Raw genomic sequence first — 21,497 nt, 5'->3', positions numbered from 1 at the left:
GCAGATTCTTCGGTGTTGCCATCACTTTCGATCATACAGCAACAAAAACAGGCTCTTATTATAAAAATAAGACAGGAAGTGAAGCAGGATGTGCTGGGAAACACGACTTCATAAAATTAACGAGGAAACTTGAAATCAGTCATTCTTTAACACAGATCCGATCCTCATTTCAAGAGTCCAAATGATTTGATGGGTCGTTTTTAGGATTTGAGACAAAAAATACAAACAAACAAACAGTAAAATCAGTCAGAAGTCGGCGTTTCATTCAAGTTGTATCGCTTCTCTTTGCTTTCCTATTTTAAGTGCTGTAAAAAGGAAAAATTACAAATTTCTGATTTGAAGTTTTATTTGAAATAATAAATTCTTAATTTGTCTGCGAATATTTAAAAAATCTGTCGAACGCTGAAAGCTTTTATCTGACTCGGTGAGAATGTCTTATTTTTGTATATTTTAGGATAAATTCATGAAAATAGAAATGAAAACTGAACATATGACAGATTTAGTTCACTCTGCTTTGTTCTCATGTTTTTTGTAGTTGTTATGAAAATGGGATTTTGACTCATTTGACACATTTATTTACTTAATCATTTGAACCTGAGCAGCCTATAACTCCTACATGCCGATGCACCAAACACCATTCTTGGTTCGTGTGGAGATTACCAGATTAGGAGTTTGAACTCAATAATCCTTTAATTTAGTGAAACTGTAATCCCTGACTAATCATTAGAATAAGAAGAGAATAAAAAAAAAAAGAAATTGGAAACTGAGTGTAACTGCAAAAAAAGAAAAGAAAAAAAAAAGCTGATTTTCAATCTTCTCGCCAGGTTTTTCAGCAGGTGCATCATGGGTAGTGTGGTCAGTCTATGAGATGGCCTTGGCTTCGGGTAAAAAGGCTTCCCAGTATTTAATCAGCTGCAGAAAGAAACACAGAAAATAATGAAAGAGCTTCAGTTGAAATAATGTTTCATGAAAAATTTAATACTAAAACTATTTAAATTTGATTTCTTTTATGCTCGATTCCAAAATCCTTTTATTTAGATTTTAATTACACATTTCTTTATCTTAAAAAGTTGTGTTAAAGTATTTAAACTAATCCTGTTTTTTATTGGTTTGATATTCAGAATAATCAACTTCATCCCTCATCAGCCAGCTGCAAACTCAAAGAACAGATTTATTTCTTTTCCATCCATCCACCCATCCTCTTACGCTTATCCGGGGTCGGTTCATGGGAGCAGCAGCCTGAGAGAGTCCCAGACTTCCCTCTCCCCAGCCACTTGGACCACTTTTTTCAGATAGTTAATACAAGACTGCCCATCAGAAATACAAAATCCAGTATTTTCCCTGGTCTTTGAACTAACCAACGCAGGATTTTAATCCAGAATCAGAATCCTTTCAGTCGATCAGTTTACTTATTTTCAGGGATTCAGTTATTTATACTTGCAGATAAATCGGTATTGGCCCTCAGACCCAGGAGCGGTGAACCTTTAGTTACCTGCTGTTGCGTTTGGACCAGCGACTCCAGGTATTTAACAATGATGGTTTTGAAGTCCTTCACTCGTTCTTTCTGTTGAAAGTGGAAACAGATTTTTTATGAAAACAGGAAATCGATTTTCTCTACAGCCATCGACCGCGCTCCATCACTCCAGTGGTTTTTGTCTTCTCACCTCAAACCTGCCAACTTCTTTTCGGATGATTTTGGAAATTTGCTCAAAGTCTCGTTCTCCCTGCTGGACTTTTCCCTCCAACTAAATCACAAAAAAAAAACACAGTAAATATTCAAACTTTGTGTGTACACCAGGGGTGTCAAACTCAAATTCACACTGGGCTGAAATAAAATCTGGGACGAAGTCGCGGGCCAAACGTAATTTTTTTTTAAAGTGACAGCAAATTTGCACATTTTCTTTATAAACATATTTAGAACCTTTTAATTTGGAAACAAACATATTTTTGCATTAAAACTGAATGTGGAATAACCAAATTACAAACGAGCAAGTCCATTTTAAATAAAACACATCAGTGGTATTCATTACTTGTGGTATAATCAGCATTTTTAAAATCTATTCAGGATTTATGTTTTCTTGTTGTTTATTTATTCTTCTTATTTTTTATTCTCCTTTTTTCTCCTGTTATACGTGTCATCGCTGCTGTGATGTCTAGCTTTCCCCACTGAGGAGCAATAAAGGGATTTTCTATTCTATTCATCTATCTGCAGCCTTTCCACTTCCTGTTTACTGTAGGTTAAATCTTTTCTCACGGGCCAACAACAAAATAAAAATATCATTTTATCTTAAATGAAAATGCAACATCTCATCTGTTAACTTTCATGTTTTGGAGCAGAAAAAGAGCATAAAACCTAAATACTTAAAGCTCAGTTGGTCCACTGGTTTACTGTGATGCTCACCTGTTCCAGCCAGATACCTGCATCATGGGGTTGATCTGAGCTGAGGAGGAGACTCCTGTTGTTTTGTTCATCTTCATCATAATAATGACAACAGGTGCTCACATAGGTTTGTGCTGCTGAACATGTCTGAGCAGCTGGACCACATTGTTGTGGGTCGGGGAGGAAAAATAAAAACTACAGCAGCCACAGAGTCATGCTGGTTTGAGCGTGTCGCTGCTCGCTGGAGTTATATCAGCTCTGTCTGGAAGTTAGTTGGAAAACTTTCTCTCTCAGTCATGAACACATTACTGAGCGGTTAAAATCTCCGTTTCTGGGCTTCAACATCGGCAAATAGCTGAGTAAACTCGGCGCTGAGCGAGAGGAGTGTTTAGTTTGTCCGAGACAGCAGAGCTGCAGACACCGGCAGCAGACACTGGAAAAAACACAAAGGAGTGGGCGCTTCCGCTCCGCGCTAACGCCGCAAAGCATCATGGGAGTTGTAATCTTTGCGGTAAAATCGGCCAGCAGGTCAGTTTTAATATATTTTTGATATTTATCTTGTGGGCCAAATAAAAATGCTCCGCGGGCCAGATGCCTTGTGTCTGACACATGTGGTGTACATGAACCTTTAATTGACCCTTTGCACCGATGTCACCTAATCACGTGGGTCCACCATGCTGGACGGCAAAAGCATGTGAACAGTGAGCGACACGATTACTAAACAAAGGGAAAAGTAGAGCCTGAAATTATTTTTGCAATCAAAACAAAAACAAAACTCCTCCAGCATTCCTTCAACTAGTTCATGCCCAGTTCAGTTATCAGAAGAAGTAGCGCATCTAGCGGGGCTCATAGAGAGCGGTATGTTAACTAGATTACCAGCGTTAGCTTACGTTCTCTCTGCAGCTGTTCACTGATGTAAACATGTTGCTGACTTTGCCTAAATTCAGCCCGCTGGATTTATAACATTATGTTATGAACAGCGTTTCACTTTACACCAAAGATGATTTTAAAAAAGTCTGGATCCCTACCAGCTTCTGTTGCTGGTGGTGTTACCGGGTTCAGCTGCTGCTCTCACACCGGAATGAGAAGATGTCTGAACGCCGACGCTCATAAATAAATAACGCAATTTTAACACAAGTAAACATACGTCGGAGCTTTAATATTGTTAATAATTGTCTCGCTTTACACTACAGTGGACGGAGCGCAGCCTCCGTGGTGAAATACCCATCCATCAGGATTATCAATAACTAGTATAAAAAAACATCACATTTATCTTCGTGAAAAATATGAACGTTAATCTTACCCGGTAAAAACATGTTCGCTGCAAATCTGAGGCCTGCTAGTCCGCTTGATTGATCGCTGCAGTTCATCTCATGTTCAAGTGGCAGCGGCAGCTATAAGCAAACAGTTTACTCAACTGGCCACTCCTGAACATTCGCTACCACAAACTCCTTCTAGCCCAACCATCTCAAGCCCTACAGCTTCATTTTCATCTTTCTCCTCTCTCAGTGAGAACTGTGTGTCCAAGTTTCTCACGTGCAGCCGCCCTACTACGTGCCCACTTGACCCCATTCCGACTAAGCTGCTCCAAGCTATTGCTCCTACAGTAGCCGCAGCAGTCACACATGTGATCAACGCTTCACTGACATCCGGTACATTTCCCTCCTCTCTCAGGCATGCTAAGGTTAAACCGCTGCTAAAAAAAAAAAACATCTCTTCCTCCAAATCATGTGGAGAACTACTGACCTATCTCTCTCCTCCCTTTTCTGTCCAAAATCATTGAAGGGGTGGCTTTCAAGAAGATCACAGAATACCTCTCACAAAACTGTCTGGGTTCAACAAGGTTCACTCCACTGAAACTGCTCTGTTAGCAGTGACGGAATCCTTAAAAGAAGCTAGAGCGACAGGCAAATCCTCAGTGCTTATCCTGCTCGACTTATCGGCTGCATTTGACACTGTCAACCATGGCTTACTTTTGTCCACACTCTCTAGCATGGGCATCACAGAGAAAGCACATGCCTGGTTTGAATCGTACCTCACAGGATGATCATTCAGTGCATCTTGGCTTGGACAATCCTCTACCGTGCACCATCTTGCCACAGGAGTCCCCCAGGGCTCTGTCCTAGGACCCCTTCTCTTTGCCATATACACCATCTCACTAGGTGAGATCATTCGATCACATGGCTTCTCCTACCACTGCTATGCAGACGACACCCAGCTCTATCTGTCATTTCCACCGGACGACCACACTGTCTCTGCACGAATATCAAACTGTCTCTCTGACATATCAAAATGGATGAAATCCCACCATCTCCAATTCAACCTCTCTAAAACTGAACTACTTGTCATCCCAGCAAAACCATCCATACAGCACAATATCTCAATCCAAAATGACTTCCTATCTCTGGCTCCTTCAAAGGCAGTTTGAAATCTAGGTGTTGTGATTAATGGAACACCTGACCTTTAAAGATCTTGTTGCCTCTGTTGCTCGTTCATGCCGCTTTGCGCTGTATAACATACGAAAGATCAGACCATACCTAACACAACATGCCACCCAGCTCCTGGTGCAATCTACTGTCATCTCCTGCCTCGATTACTGCAATGCCCTTCTAACTGGTCTTCCAGGCTGTACTGTGAGACCTCTTCAAATGGTCCAGAACGCAGCGGCGCGTCTGGGCTTCAATCAGCCAAAAAGAGCACACGTCACTCCTTTGTTCAGTGAGCTCCACTGGTTACCGCTAGCTGCACGCATCAAATTCAAATTGCTAACTCTAGCATACAAAGTCCGAGATGGTACGGCTCCCATCTACCTGAATCCTCTTGCAAAGGCTTACGTCTCGGCCCGGCCGCTCCGGTCATCACAGGATCGTCGGCTAGCAGTGCCTACACCACGCTCAGGACAATCCAGACTCTTCTCATGCATCGTTCCACAAATGTGGAATGACCTTCCAAGCACTACCAGAACTGCGGCTTCCTTTTCAATTTTCAAGAAACTCCAGAAGACCCTGCTCTTCAGAGAGCATCTTCTAAACTAGGACCCTCCCTGCACCCGTCCCTCCTCTCTACTGTCCACTCCTTGTTCCCTCCTCTCCATGATTGATGTCAAGTTGTTGTTATTGTTGTTGTTAGCCTCAAGGGCAACATGCCGATTATCACTTGTAAGTCGCTTTGGACAAAAGCGTCTGCTAAATACATAAACACATAAACACAGCTCTGTCCTCAGTCTCCATCAGAGTTATTAAAAAAACAAAACGAGTTGAGTTTACATCCTCGCCTGTTAGTGCAGCCAACCACGCAGCAAGCTAAAACCATTTTACTGTCAAATCAACTAAATAAAAGCCATAAAAGGCTACAAACTGGCTTGTTTTGACTAGCTTCACTTGAGTTTCAACGGGTGTAAAGAGTCTTTCTGCCACCCAACATGGCGAAAGCGGCGGTCTCATGAGTGATGTGATGTCACGTGCAAAGGGTCAATAGACATGGTGTGATTCACCCGTTAGCATTAGCTCGCAGTTTTAAGCCTAGGCTTTAATTAGTCCGACGATTGTTACGCATGTTCTGGTGGGACTCTGAAAAGGCCTGCGTTCGTATGCTTTAGTGGAAAATCTGTTCTAATCAACTACAAATATAAAAATACAAAAGGCAGATTTTTAAAGCTGTTCAAGGTCAACATTTAACTGAGTTAATAGCTGGGTCAGGGACAAGGACCAGTACATGAACCGGTCAATGGAACATGTTTTGAGTTTGGTATAGAAAAACAATTCTATAGTTAAATCATTTTATATAAAAATGGCAGAAATAAAAACTAATATTATAATAATTACATTTTTTATGTTTTATTACTGTACTTATCCTCACCCCACTGGCCTGATTAGCCATGCCCCACTGAGCGCTATTGTTTTAATATGATTTTTAAGGTTGACATAAACAAAAACCTGTTCTGGAATCACGGAGCTCCGGGAATTAAACAGTCATATGGAAAAGTTTAAAGAGCTAGTCACCCCAAATCCATTTTTTTGACTGATTTACGGTATAAATGAGTAACAGTGACGTAAACATACTCATTGTGGCTTTTTAGGGCATCTTCTCTCAAATGTAAATATTCTGCCTAAAACAGTCACTGTCAAACCCTCTTCAAGTCAAAAGTGTGCATCACACTTGAATATGAATCATCCAGTGCTATTGGCTCAGAAGTGATGTGTGACGTTGAAGAGACACATTTTCATATTTTTTAATCATTTTCTTGCGTATGTGCTAAAATAACTGCTGTCGGTCCGGTCTGTTGGACTTGGAGCTGCCACGCCTGGAGCTACAGTCTGCTTCCGGCACGTTTCCTGCATGTTTTATATCACGAACGCAGCCGATTTGTTTCCTTTAGTGATGAATAACTCCTGTGGAGAAGGATGGGAAGACGTTTCGGCTGTTAGATTTAGGTGTTAAAAAGACGAACGCTCAGCAAGAAGATAGGTTTTGCTTTCGGTTCTACAAACGGACACTAGGGGGTGCTAAATGCAAGCCTAAACTGCCTTGTCTTCCTTTAACAGGTTTTTTAACGTGGATGTACCGCAGCTGAGTCTCAGCCATGCAAGCCTGGCAAGCTCTGCACTGGTTCCCACGGCAACTCGCGAGCCGATACAAAATGATGCGGCTCTGTGCCGCTCGTTTCCGAAATAAAACTTCCTCATTTTCCTGTCGTAAAGGAGGTGGAGAGAAATGCTTCAGACTGGGAAGCTTGCTGCTGTTTCTCCATCTGAGCAGGAAGAGGGAGAATTAAGTGTGTTTGTTAGCAGCTCATTTCCTCCAACGGAGAATCTCCGAGCTAAGGAGGGCTGTCGGTCACTGGTGCAGCGCTGCCCTCTCGGCCTGCCAGGTAACACCTCCTTTTGGTGCATTTTTCAAACTGGAAGTATGGGAGGAGTCTGGTAGGGGGTGACTTACTCTTTAAGTCCTCATAAAATCAGACTCAGAATTTCTGACATTTATAAAGTAGCTTTTCATTACGGATTCTTTCAAATTTCTTGGAACATACATAGAAACATTATCCTGGTTTCCGAAACCAAAACTTTATCCAATGACATGAAAGCTGATTAGAAATTCAGCAGGGCTGACTCTGATTGGCTGGTGCTGGAACCGACCAATCAGAGCAGACTGGGCTTTTAGGGAGGAGCTTCACTCATTTGTTCTTCTACCAAAAACAAACTTAAATGATACTTTTGTGTCTGTTTTACAGGGACTTGAAGATTTAATGACATTTTTGGAGGTTTGTCATCTTCACTTAAAACTAATTGATGTGACAGGAGATAAAAAAACAATAAAAACCAAACAGAGAAAAATGATGATGTTAAACTAAAGAAACGAAGCAAACGGAAGGCATGAAGCAGACAGCCAGGACACGGACAGACAAACAGACAGACGGGGAAGGTCCTACCTCCTCAATCTCCTGGGTCGGGACGGCATGGCAAGAAAATGCAACAGAATTTAAGAGGCTGAAAAATAAACGTCAGAACTTCCAAAATCAAAGAGGAAGTTCCATAAATGAGCAAACAGTGAAGAGAAAGAAAATCGGGAAAGGGATGAAAATCCTCCTTCAAATGCAAAAATCTGGTTTTTCTTCGGGGCCCTTGAAGGCACCGATGCTAAGCAGCAGCAAAAGTCCAACATCATCATCAGTCAGTGAACTCGGCATCGCTACGAGCTAACTAATGCTAAGTTTTACTGCCAGAATCAGGATTTTATTTAATATTCTTTAGGGTGAATCAGGAGATCGGAGCTGAAGACTACAGATACTCTAGTTTCATCATCATCATCATCATCATCAGTCTCAATATTAATATTATCCACGTTATTTTAATTTAATTAACTGCTCCACAGATTATGTTTTACTCTGGTTATAATTACTTATGATAATATTATAAACAATGAACTTTTGCAGCTGCAAACCAAACTTTTCTATTTATGAGACAACAGACAAAAATCGGATTTTCCCTCCTACACGACATGGAAAGGTGACTGGATTAGAAATGCCATTTCTATTTTTATTAAGGGGCTCAATTTGATTAGAAGCAAAAACTAAAACACGTGCGTGTTAAACCTCCAGCTGGAAGGCTTTTCATCCCAGTAAAACTAAGTTTTCCTGCTTTCTGTTCTAATTAAAAAAAAAAACACGAAATGATTTAATAGGATGTTCTCACATTTTTTTTGGATCTTTTAAATAATTTTTTAACTATGCCCTCTGCTTTACAGTCAGCCCTCTCACCACGTGGATAATGAATGTAACACAGTTTAATTAATTCAATACTTTTAATTTAGATTGATCCTCTGACACGTTTAAACAGATTGCAGTGCAGCTGCAGATCCATCTTTCAGCCCACAGGGGGCAGTGTGGGTTAATAGTTGGAGCAGCTTAACAATGAAGTTTAGTTATTATAAAAGATATTAAGAGTTTTTTAATGTTTTGTTTTTTGCATTAAAGCAGAAAAACGAGTAAATGTGAAAAACAACAACAGCTATTTATTAAACCAGATCCCACAGATGGACAGAATTCCCTAGATCATGTACAAAAGACCATTTTTAACTCTAATAAGTGCAGCTATATCTGAGGATTGGTTTTGCTTTATTAAAATATTTGGGAATTCTAATTAAAATTTAGCCCATTTTTGACTAATCTGATCATTACTGTAGTGAATGAACACATTAATAATTAAAACAAACTCGTAAATAATCTTAATAAGCTTTAAATCCTCACACACAATCAAGCTCAGCTCATAAAATCTGATTTAAAGTTTCCGGGTTCACCGATTCAGGACAGCAGATCCATCTACGATCCGATGAAGAGGTGGGATTTCTGCAGCAGCAACAAGCTCAGCTCTTATGAGGGTTTTCTGTTGCTTGTTGTTGAACAACAAACCAAAACCCGACCCCTGACAGGCGGGGAAACTCTCGTCGGCTCCAGATAAACGCTGGTTGTAACTCTACTGCGATCTGTCCTGGTCTGCAGCCTCTGACAGCCTTCCTCCCCCCTAAAACTCCCCCGTTCTTCTCCCAAACGCGGCTCCTGACAGCAGCTCAGACCGCCGACCACGATGTGTGTGTGTGTGTGTGTGTGTGTGTATCCTGACAGATGAATTTGTGTGGTGACAGCTTCAACAGATGCTCTAATAAAGTACTTTTCGACTCTGCTGTTTGTCGTTCTGAGAACAGAAGAGAAGTTTTCACTTGACTGAGCCGAGTTTGAGTTTATTTAACTGACTGGAGATCAGCTGCAGACTCCTGGAGTGTAAAAATGTGTTTTATCTCCTTTTAACCAGGAGAGGAGCTCCTCGGTGCTAACAGCTACGTGCTAAATGTGCAACACCCGTTTCCACAACGCTCTTTAACAGGATTAGTACTTTCCTCTAGCGTCCGTTTCATTTAAGACTTCTGCCCTCTGGTGGACAATCTGTGTCCTGCAGCTGGTGGTCCTTGTATTTTTGTCATGTTGCTGAATAGTTCTGTTTTCACTCATCTGTGACAGAAGCACAACTAAGATGAAAAGATACAGGAAATAGACCGAATTACGATTCCAGAACCGTTAAAACGGTTTTACTTCCAAGTCTCGTCTGAACAACAACAACAACAATAAACTGAAGCTCGTTCATGACAGGACAAATTAGTGTGGACTCTTACCCGAATGAAAGCGAACCTCAGTCAAAAATCAAATGCTCAGTTATGTTTTTTTTTTTTAAACGAGCCGGACCAGACGAGGGGTTCTGACTGGCCCGGCAGCGACCCGTTGGGTCCAGCTCACCTCTTTGATCTCGTCTTTGGCCTGCTGAAGTTTGTCGGGCTTGTTGGTGAACTGGAGTTTGGCTTCGGCTTCTCGTTTCTTCAGCAGCAGAACCTGACTGTCCTGCCACTTCTGCCACGTCTTTATGCGGTGATCGAACACACCCTGGAAATACACACAATTTCAAAATAAAAGTCTACAAAAACCTTTATTCCCTTTAAAAAAAACTCTAATCCTAAAAAAAATAAAATAAAAATAAAGCTCCAAATCCCCCGATCCACCCTGAACTCTGATAAAAGGTTGTTACTGGTTTAGCGGCCGTAGCGCTCGTACCTTGACGGCGGTGATCAGGCGGACGTAATCGCCTAGCAGCTCAGAGAATAGGTAGAAGTCGGCGTTGGCCTGGTCCTGATGCAGCTGATCGATCTTCTCTTCCACCTCGGCCAGCTGGGACAAAGCCCGGGACAGAGCCGTGTGGTCCTCGCTGTTCCCCAACATGGCTGCCGACTTGGCGAACTGAGCCGTGTTCACAGACAGCTCTGGAAATGAGACGGAGAACGCCACGATGCTTAAACGCAACATTTCCTTTAAATGGTTTCATGTTTACAGACGAAGCGCTGTGATGGGTTTTATTTAAAGATGCTTTTATTGTGGTGACAGGAAGTGTACCTTTCCTGTGACACACCAGAGACTCCACGCTGGCGTGAAGTTTCCTCAGCTGGACGTCCAGATTCTCAAAGTGTTGTTGCTTCTCCTCGAACCACTTAAACACAAACCAGATGTTTGAACTTTGACCTCCAGAGACAGTCCAACAGATTCACTTTTCAGATCTTAAATTAATTCTGAACTTTAGCTTTGAGTAAACGTTTAAACTGCATTTTCGTTCCTTTTGTTTTTGTATTTTTCACTTCTTTTCCACTCATTTTATCCCGTTTGTTTTTTTCTCAGATCTTTTTTATTCTTTCCTGTATTTTTCCTTCTTTTCTCACTTCCTGTTTCCTTTTTAACCCTTTCCTTCCCTGTCTTCCCTACTGCATGAGGTTTTCCTTCCCTTAATCCCTGTCCTTTCTCTGCTTCCCATCCCTCCCAGACTTTCTCCTTTTTTCCGGAGACTCACGGCGTCAGACTCGTTCATCTTGATGGTCATCTTGTTGACGGCGTCGGCGGCTTTATTGACCATCCTCAGAATCCCGGCGCTGCTCAGAGCCTGAGTGTTGACGGCCCTCGGCAGCTAAACAACAAACAAACAGAGGAAGGTTTGTGAGTTTCTGAGATTTTTAGGCTCTCGCTTCATTCAGTTCTGTCTTGTTTGTGTCTGACCCCCATGTTTGTAATGTCCCTCACGTTTCGGGTCCAATCAGCATTAATGCAGCAGCTTTATGTGCCGAGCAGCTTTAGCAGCAAAAACCGACACAGAACCAAACGGCATTGGTCTGAAAACAACCCGCCGTCCATCTGAAAACAGCCTCATTTTTCTTCATTTTGGGAAAGTTTACTTTTCTCCGGACACGCCAGCCCCCCCCCCCTCCCCGATCTAATTTAAAAGGAGCGGCGACAGCCGGGGGCTGGTGGCGTCCCCAGGGCCCTCGGTGGATAAGGGGACGAAGTATGTTACCGGAGGTAGGGGGGTGGGGGTCGAACGGATTTAAACTGCAGTCAGTCTCTCTCTCTCTCTCTCACACACACACACACACACACACACACACACACACACACACACACACACACACACACACACACACACACACACACACACACACACACACACACACACACACACACACACACACACACACACACACACACACACACACACACACACAGACACAGACACAGACACACACACACACACACACACACACACACACACGGTTGGTTGCGTTTCATTAACCGGTCCAGACGGTCAAACGTCCGACTGATTCATCTGTTAAATCGGTGACACAAAGTCATTTATTCTAGTTCTCACAACTCAATTCTACACCTGTATGTGTGTGTGTGTGTGTGTGTGTGTGTGTTGGGGGGGGGGGGGGTAATCTGAGCCATCGAACAGAGGAAACAGATTCCCTACCGACCTTTTTCAGACGTGTTCGACCTCTCCAGGATGTTTCCAGAGAAATAAATAAAACCCAAAAAGACTTTTTTGGGTTTTATTTCCAGAGGAAACTGTTCCGGCGCGTCCGAGTGACTTTAGAGGTAAAACTCTGGTTGGGCCTTCGGGGTGAATGTGGGCTCTTTTGGAGGACGGAGAATTACAGATGCACCCGTTATGGATTTGGTACCACAGGTGAAACTGTGAAAAGCGACTCTGGAGCTAAAGTCCATCCTCTCAGAACATCTAAAGCAGCTCTCCAACCTTTTTGACCCGTGAGCTACCGCCGTGCGGCTTTCCATGTGCTTGTTAAAAACGCTACACTTACTGCATAAACATGCTTTGTATGCACAAGTCGATTCGTCTGTATTTAAATGCATCAATATTATAAAAAAACTGCAAGGAAAAAAGTGACATTCTGAACATCTAATTAAACAAAACATTTAGTTTTTTACCTAATCAGACACGTTCAGGTAATGAAACTTAAATCTACGTTGTGTGAATGAGTTGACATTGTTAGAATGGATCAGCAGCAAACCGGTTCCTGTTTGGTTACCCTAACCCTCCTGACCCGGTGCCCTGCCCTAGGCAAATATGTCACTTTTCACGGCTCATTTGTGCCATAAATGATTAAAAACTTCCAAAAACTATTAAAACTATTTAATGAACATTTAATGTTCTTTAAAACAAACAATACAAAACAAATTTTCTATAAAACGAATAAAAGCGAAGGTATTTTTTTTAAAAATACGAGCTAAATGTGATGAAAACACTAAATTCTTCCTGCTTTCCTGATTTAATCACTTTCATGTTTTTTTTGCTCGTGAAAGTCACGTTTCGCTTCACTAGTGAACAACTACAGGTAGGTGGGGTTTTTTCTCCGTGGGTGTGATGGCTTTGTGCAACACGGGCGTGTGTGTGTGTGTGTGTGTTTTATTACTAAATGAGAAAACCGACTCTGAAATTTTTAACCTTTCCACAACATCCTAATTGTCTGAGATGTTGAACGTGTGGTTTCCATCAGCTGGAAGCCGTAATCATCACTATCAGTGGTGGCGCCGGGGGGCGCTATAGCTTCCACTGGATTAGTCATTGCACCCCCAAGTAAATATTAGATTTTATTTCACAATTTAACTTTAATTTAACGTGTGGATGTGATAATATTTAACATGCAAAACAAAAATAATCAGTAAATTATATCGTCGTCGTCTTCCTCCGCTGATCCGGGTCCGGGTCGCGGGGGCAGCATCCCAACTAGGGAGCTCCAGACCGTCCTCTCCCCGGCCACCTTCACCAGCTCCTCCGGCAGGACCCCAAGGCGTTCCCGGACAAGATTGGAGATGTAACCTCTCCAACGTGTCCTGGGTCGACCCGGGGGCCTCCTGCCAGCAGGACATGCCCGAAACACCTCCCCAGGGGGGCGTCCAGGAGGCATCCTGACCAGATGCCCAAACCACCTCAACTGACTCCTTTCGATCCGGAGGAGCAGCGGTTCTACTCCGAGTCCCTCCCGAATGTCCGAGCTCCTCACCCTATCTCTAAGGCTGAGCCCGGCCACCCTACGGAGGAAACTCATTTCGGCCGCTTGTATCCGCGATCTCGTTCTTTCGGTCATTACCCAAAGCTCATGACCATAGGTGAGGATTGGGACGTAGATCGACCGGTAAATCGAGAGCCTGGCTTTCTGGCTCAGCTCCCTCTTCACCACGACAGATCGGCTCAGCGTCCGCATCACTGCAGACACCGAACCAATCCGCCTGTCGATCTCCCGATCCCTCCTACCCTCACTCGTGAACAAGACCCCGAGATACTTAAACTCCTCCACTTGAGGTAGGACCTCTCCCCCGACCCGGAGTTGGCAAGCCACCCTTTTCCGGTCGAGAACCATGGTCTCAGATTTGGAGGTGCTGATCCTCATCATATAGATAGTAAAAACTTAAACCAAAACAGGAAATTGATGTTAAACTTTGACCTCATTTTCCACCTGTGAACGAGTGAAAGATGGATCGGTTTTTGTTGCCCAAATTTCCACGGGTTCAGTCAGGAACGAATGAATCTTTGGAAGTGATCTCAGACCCACAAAAACCTACGGATCTGGATGAAGAGTCAACCCTCAACCGCCGCAGTAGTCCAGGGTTTTGCCGCTGGAAATGCTAACGCTAACGTTAGCTAACCTTGCAACACTATAGACGGTTTTCTGTGTGGCTGTATGTGTTTATGACTTCATGGAAAAGTCAGCGATTGTTCATGTGTTTATGATGTATATTAATGATTGTTTCAGGTGTTGTTGAGGTGTTGTGCACGCATGTGTATCTGCTAGTGTTGAAGGTGTTCTAGAGAACAATAGGTACGCATGACCACTTCCTTCATAGCACCCTCAATAAAAAGACTAGCTCCTTCATAGCACCAGCAGAAAAACATTTCTGGAGCCGCCACTGATCACTATTAAAACAAATAAAGGCTGAAACATCTAGATTTGAATGGAAGGACTCAAACAGCTCGTCTCACACAAGCAGAGACCATGGACGTGTCTTCTGTGGACTCGAGTCCAAGTACGGCTTTGGGACAAACGAACCTCGGGTTCTCCTCAAACTCTACTTTTGTTTTAATTCACAAACATCCGGTCCGTCGATCAGCAGCTGATACCAGAACACTCCACGCCTGCTCCATCCTTGTCCGGCGCTCTGGTTAGCTGCTATGCTACCTTCAAATGTGCTGAATGAATAAAGATGGCACGGTTGTTAAAAGCCCAGACAGCTGGACCCGTTTGTGTTGTTCAGGTAAACAAATCCGCTTGCGGGAGTTTCTAAGTTCAGAACCTGATTGGACCCAAACGGTTTTGTTGATTTCCTGCAGTGATGCGTTGAAGAAGGGACACGACAGCGGAGGTTCTGTTGGAGGTCCGACGGTAATGAGCCGGTTTGAGATTCACCTCAGAGTTCTCCAGGAACTGCAGGACGTCGGGATCCTTCAGCAGGATGGGATGCTTCACTGTCCTCATCAGATACCTGAAACAGGAAGGAAACCACTTCAGTCTCATGACGAGGCTGTTTCTGGTCCGATGACCCGGTGGGCCGCTGGTATGAGGCAGCCGATTGTGCCACGAAGTCTGAACCAAATAAAGTTTTTTCAGGTCGATAAACGTCCAGCTGCAGATCCGAGGAGGAACTCGGGTTTGTTTACCGTTACAGAGGCGAGTTAGTGTTTCTGCTCCAAAACCCAAACCTGCAGCGCCTAACCTCGGGCTTTAATGGACCCAATCCACATCCAGCACCAGAACCAGGAGCTGAGCAGATTTTTAGCACCAGATCAGATCTGTCTACTGTTGACTTACGTTCTACGTTGTGCTGCAACACGCCACCAAATTCATCCAATCATATTCTTCCCTTTGGAGCAGGGGGCAGGCTCAAGGAGACCAACAGCCAATGAAAATGTTTACGATGCTTCTGATCTCCGAGTTAGTTTCACTTTTACTCAGATTAGTTGAAGACGAAATCCTCGGCTCGCGTGTTTAGAAGAAGTTGGATTAGCAGGAATAGCAGCAGCTGATTGGCTCTCAGCTTCCTGGTGTTTTTGTATGAATACTCTTCCAAACACCGGTTACAAACAGCGTGGACTTGTTTGTCACCAACTAGTGACACAAACATACGCATCAATGAAGAGCGTTCACAAACACGCTGATGAGACGCTTTGGTCTGTGGCGATGTCTCCCTAGACTGTGATCCTCTCCACAAACGCATGCTCTGATGAGGCTCGGCACATCTGAGCAGCGTTAATGGAGCCAGAAGCGCATGAGGGTGATGAAAGAGCTTCAGCGTCGATGCAGATTAAGCTACAGCTCTAGATGTTCACGCACCAAAAGCAGCAGGAAACACTTTTATTTTTTTACATTTTGTGTTTTTAGTCATGTGGAAAAAAAGACGCCCAGCTTCCAAAACCAGAAGCTTTTTCTCTCCAAAAACTTATAGTTTTTCCAGTGGAACAGACGGCTCACAGCTCCGATCGGCTGATCGGGGCCTCCAACTCCACCAAACCACCAGGACCAAACCAGCCTTGAGCTCCTAGTTAAAGGGACATTATGGAAGTGTGACAGCCAAAACATGTATAGAAATAATAAATGTCTTCTTCATACATTCTCCTGCAATGCCCTGGTCCTGTAGAATGAGCCCTGGCATTTTTACTGTGATTGCCTGTTTTTCTGTAAAATCACAGAAAAAGAGAGATGCTCGGGTCGAGCAGGCTGCTTCATGCGCGTTCACGCTCAGGCATCGCCCGTAGCATTTGCTATCCGTAGCTTTAGCAGCAGAGAGAGAGGCAGTGCCACTTTGTCGCTGTTCCTAACGCCTAGTGACAAAGCTAGCTACATTTCTGAGGACCCTTAGCTACTTTCTGTAGAACTTTCTTCTAGATATTTCCTGCAAATTAGCAACAAAATAGCCATTTTCACTCCGAACCGTTCTTTGGTTTGACGTTGTTTCAGCTGTCATCAAGGATATAAATGTTACAGATACAAAGGACGTCACTGGCGCTTTAGCTCACCTAATAAGACGTTGGACTCTCGTGCAGAAGACCTGGGTTTGATTCTGGGTGTGAACATAGTTTATTTAGAGTTTCTTTTTTACATTAATGGTATATTTTTTTACAGTAAGAAACCCAAATTTTTATTTGAGACTCGCCGAACGGCATTAAATTCACAGATAAAAAAGATGTGGGTTCAACTTTCATTTTGGAACAATTTTTCAAGCAAGGGAAGGGAATGATCTGAGCATGCAGGAGGACTGACCCATCATGAACCTTTGTCGGCTGTGCTGAAGAGAAAGGTACAGAACCGCATTATTTAATTAGCTGCACGTTCTCCTGTCCTCTGTCCACCCCCCCCCCCACCCCCCCCCCCCACACACACACACACACGGGGGACTGTCTCAGCTGTTATTTTCGTTAAGGAGTGTGCACGTACAGCATGCGAGCCTCGTACACGAGCCTACTATTGAAGCTGCCGTTACGCTTTTGGCCTGAGGGGGCAATCGCGAGCATAAAAATTCAAAAGTCCGTAAAGTCCCTTTAATGAGGTTTGTAGCTTCATATTTCAGGGCCCTCGTTTATCTAACCTTCATAGAAACGGTCCTATTTTCCTTCCTACGAATTAAATTTAGAATGTGTGAACGAACGGACGAAAACCTGATTCACCAAACCTGCGGTGGCCTCTCGCACGCACGTTCCTCCGCGCTCGTCTGATGAGAAATCCCACCTGTGCGTTCCGAGCCGTTTACATACAGAAACGCTCTCAATTAACCATATTTGGTCATGCTACGTCCTCAGCACGTGAGGGAATTCCCAGTTTTTTTCCACGTAAAAATAAAAAAATACTTTATTGACAGCGAGATCGAGACACTGGCTGCCGAAGCGCAAAAGACCCAAACGAGTAGCAGAGGTTATAAACGCGGTCAGGACTAAATACAAGAATGAATCTGATGAATCGAGGAGTAACGGATCAAGGAGTCGTTCTGTTTGGAGTTAAGTTTCATTTGCAAACGTCTGAGAGTGCAGCTGTCATTCCGCCTGGTTACCACGGCAACGGGAGCAGAAGAGGTTCTGGTGGGTTCTCTGGTTGTAAAATAAAACATGAACTGGAATCGGATTTGTGAGGTTTGTCTGTCGCTCCACAAAGTCCCGAATCCCAGCACAGCAGAAGGATTAGAGATCAGAGCGCTCCCTCCGGAGAGCACGCCGCTAAATCCTCCAGCAACAGATTCGTTACGATAAAACGTCAGACTCCCGTCGGTCACACGTCTCTTATTGGTTTTATCACCAATGATGCGAAATGTGATTGCTTAACGGGTGAAACCGTTTATGGATGAGGAACACGCGTGGACCTTCAGCACTGCGGTTCCCCCGTTCTACCACTAGATGCCGTTCCTGCACACGGTCAGAGCTGCTCCGGTATGTAGGAACATCTCCACACACAAGCACAAATGGCTACATGCGTAACACTGTTCCTACGTACGAAACACGCAGAGATCTGTCGGTAAGTACGGGGCTCCGAGAGCAGCTCTGGGCTACGGCATCAGGTTAGTCTTCAGATCAACTAACGTCCAAACAGGAAATCAATGACGTGTTTTTAGTTTACGTCTCAAAGCCAAATCTGGAGCAGTTTTTGTTGCCCAACAGTAAATGTGTGTGTTTTCTCATTAACCCTATCTGTGTCCATCAGTGTGAAGTTCTGCTGCTCTGAGCTCCATCAGCTGTCACCTGCTGACCTTCCCATCAATCCAACCGCACCAGTAAAGGGCAGCAGAAGGTCAGCCCCCCCCCCAGCTCATGGGTACTCCGCAGCAACACGAGGACGTGTGCTGTGATAATGGTGCATCTAATATTTGGAGGTTAACCTTTTGGCCCCCAGCAGGAGCGCTCACGCCCTACAAACTGTTTTAATGCTTTTCCTCCTCCTCATACCTCTCCAGAGCCGACCTCCTCTTCTCCACAAACTCGTTAGACGACTGGTCCTCCTTCCCCACCTTCACCTTCGTCATTCCTGCAGGACAGGTGGTCAACATGAAAGACCTTTTTCTACATCGTACCAGATCATAAAAGTCAGCGTTTAAACTCAAGTTTGAACACAAACAGGGTCATGGACCCCTCACACCCCCCCTCGGGTGGCTTCCTTTCTTCAGCTGAATAAAGATAAGACTGAGATCCTCATCTGTGCCTCAGACAAGCTGGTTCCCAAAGTCAGGGACTCTCTTGGTCAGCTTGCTTCTCACACCAAACCTTCTGTCAGGAATCTTGGCGTGACCTTTGACCCAGCTGTCACCCTGGATTCTCAAGTCAGTTCTCTTGTTCGCTCTTCCTTCTTCCATCTCAGGAACGTTGCTAAGCTGAGTCCCATTCTGTCCCGCTCTGAACTTGAGACAGTTCTCCACACCTTCATCTCCTCACGCTTAGACTACTGTAACTCTCTTTTCACGTGTCTGAGCAGAACCTCCCTGAACCGTCTACAGGTGGTTCAGAACGCCTGTGCTCGGCTTCTGACCAAGTCCTCCAAACACACCCACATCACCCCGCTTCTCCTCCAGCTTCACTGGCTGCCAGTCAACTTCAGGGTTCATTTCAAGATCCTGGTTCTGGTCTATAGGGCCTTACATGGACAAGCACCATCTTACATTGGTGATCTTCTTAGTCCCTACACCCCCAGCAGGTCCCTGAGGTCCAGTGGCCAAAGCCTACTGGTTGTGCAGCACCAGGCTAAAGGTCAAAGGTGACAAATCATCTGGACCTCTCTCCCCCTGAGCCTGAGATCAGTGGACTCAGTGGTCTCCTTTAAACTCACCTGTTTAGGCTTTGGTGGGACCTTCATCACCACCCTCTACCTTCCGACTTTCGCAGGATCCACTGACTTCACCATTTCCTATTCATTTTCTCTCTCCCTTTCTTTACATTTTTATCAAAATTTTAATATTTTTTTCATTCTAAACGCATCTAAAAAAAATTTTTTTTTTGTTTGTTTTTTGTGAAGCGCCTCGTGATTTTTATCTTGAGAGGCGTTACGTAAAAGTTTGTTTTCTTTCTTTCCCTTTGCTTCTGCCGGAACCGGAAGCCCACATGACCAGAGGAAACGAGACGGCGCTAAACACCAGTCACCGTTTTCCAGCTCCAAACGTCTTTTGTTGTCCGTGACTTCAGACGGTGATTTTCTCTTTGGGACTCTGGTAGTTTGTCCTAAAGCTGAAGCGGTAGCAGCCGGCTGTTTCTCCTCCTCTGATGTTGTTGAGAGGAGAACCTCTAACACCAGTGGTGTTCAGGTGCTCAGTACGTGAGTGCGGGATGAGTGGAGGACCCAGGGAGGTGTGGCGGTTCGGTAAAACCGACACCCGGATGGTCCAACGGTTGGTTCTGGTCTGAAACGTGTTGTTCGTGGAGGTTTTTAGACAAATGCAAGAGAACCACTTCATTTTTTCTCTCCACAAAATATTTACAGCTGTACTGTTAGAACGTTGTTAGGAGCCATAAAGAAAAAAGGGTTTAAGCTAACAGCTTTAACAGCTGCTGTGGCTCTGGGGGTAAAACAAGGTTGTTGGTTTGATTCCTGCACCTGTCAGAGGAAATCCAGAAACACTGACCCATTATTGGGCGGGAACGGTGGGGTACAGTTTTAACCTGAAGCCTAAACTAACCCCCAAATTCCACTACCTCCGCTCCGGTCCGCCCCCGCCTTCCGCAGCCGCTCGCTTCCGAACTCAATTTTTCTTGGTACCCGCTCTACAACGGCTCCGCTCCGGTGCGGAGACCTGAGGTGGGCAAACAAGCATGCGCGGGATTTTCGAGATCTTGCGATACAGTCCGAGCGATAAACGCGGAAGTTAGATCCAAACACCCGTTGTGTGGGAGAAGCATCGACATGAACTGTTTAATCTGCCCATCATTTGTGTTGAGAGATCAGCAGTGTTTGGATCAACAAACTTTGATAGTGGAAACTGTATTTATGGCTTACTTTTGTGCATTTAAAGTTCAGCCGCTATTGATAGTTGTTAAAAGTTGTTAAACCTGTGCATATGAAACAAAAAACGCTTTTTGTTTATCGATTTATTGTGAAATAACGGAAATTGTGCTTGCTCCCTTTCCTGTTGGGCCGTTGTAATTTCTGTCAATTGACTGCGGAGGTGTTCCGGCGTCCGGCGAAAATAGGATCGATTTTATTTTTGCCGGACGCCGGAACAGAGGGCGGAGCACGGCGCCACACTGCCGGAGCACAGCCGCAGTAGTGGAATTGCTCGATTGACTACAACGGGACCGATTTTGCTCCGGCGTTCGTGTCGGAGCGGAGGTAGTGGAATTTGGGGGTTATGCTATGCTAATGTTCCTTACTGTGACGTCACAATCGAGGACCTTTTGAAACGTCTCGCGTAACCAAACATCAACAGAAACGGATGGTTTTTATTTCCATTTGGAGCCTTTCTAGAGGCAGCAGAAGGTGAGTTTTGCATCATTTGTTCCCTTTATTAAACATCTTCATCCTGTTTGAGAGAAAATGTCACCGTTCTAGAAATGCAACCTTTGGCTTTTAACGATTGTGTAAACATCGCAACAAAGTCCTCAGATTCAGACGAGGAAAACCATCTGCGGGTTAAACCGACCCGACCAGCTCCATTTTCTTACCCACGATGCTCTTCTCTGGGGCGGGGGGGACGATGTAGCCTATGTGAAGATACTTGGACGCCAGTTTACTGTGCAGACCCAGAAAGTCGCTGAAACGCCTTTTAACGGAG

The 21,497-nt window shown here is 44.3% G+C and overlaps 1 protein-coding gene across 5 annotated transcripts in view; it reads right to left on the bottom strand.

Annotated features, from left to right (window-relative positions):
• The window catches only part of snx2 (sorting nexin 2), a 110,116-nt gene that overhangs the window by 65,570 nt on the left and 23,049 nt on the right, over positions 1-21,497 (bottom strand). For 3 of the 5 annotated variants that reach the window (XM_054730375.2, XM_054730374.2, XM_015960315.3), the window contains exons 6-15: positions 21,388-21,497; positions 18,688-18,766; positions 15,167-15,242; positions 11,263-11,376; positions 10,815-10,908; positions 10,479-10,684; positions 10,167-10,310; positions 1,665-1,745; positions 1,493-1,564; positions 64-912 (exon numbers count right to left, since the gene is read on the bottom strand). The exon at positions 21,388-21,497 is cut by the window's right edge and continues 32 nt beyond it. In XM_054730375.2, coding sequence (XP_054586350.1) covers positions 862-912; positions 1,493-1,564; positions 1,665-1,745; positions 10,167-10,310; positions 10,479-10,684; positions 10,815-10,908; positions 11,263-11,376; positions 15,167-15,242; positions 18,688-18,766; positions 21,388-21,497 — 1,027 coding nt within the window. In that variant the 3' untranslated portion in view covers positions 64-861. Of the gene's footprint in view, positions 1-63; positions 913-1,492; positions 1,565-1,664; positions 1,746-10,166; positions 10,311-10,478; positions 10,685-10,814; positions 10,909-11,262; positions 11,377-15,166; positions 15,243-18,687; positions 18,767-21,387 lie in introns of those variants that run through there. The other 2 variants (XR_011521790.1, XR_011521789.1) reach the window with 1 other exon arrangement.

This window comes from Nothobranchius furzeri, chromosome 10 (genome assembly GCF_043380555.1).
Source record: "Nothobranchius furzeri strain GRZ-AD chromosome 10, NfurGRZ-RIMD1, whole genome shotgun sequence".
Classification (NCBI taxonomy): Eukaryota; Metazoa; Chordata; class Actinopteri; order Cyprinodontiformes; family Nothobranchiidae; genus Nothobranchius; species Nothobranchius furzeri.
This window is presented reverse-complemented; position numbering and strand designations above follow the sequence as displayed.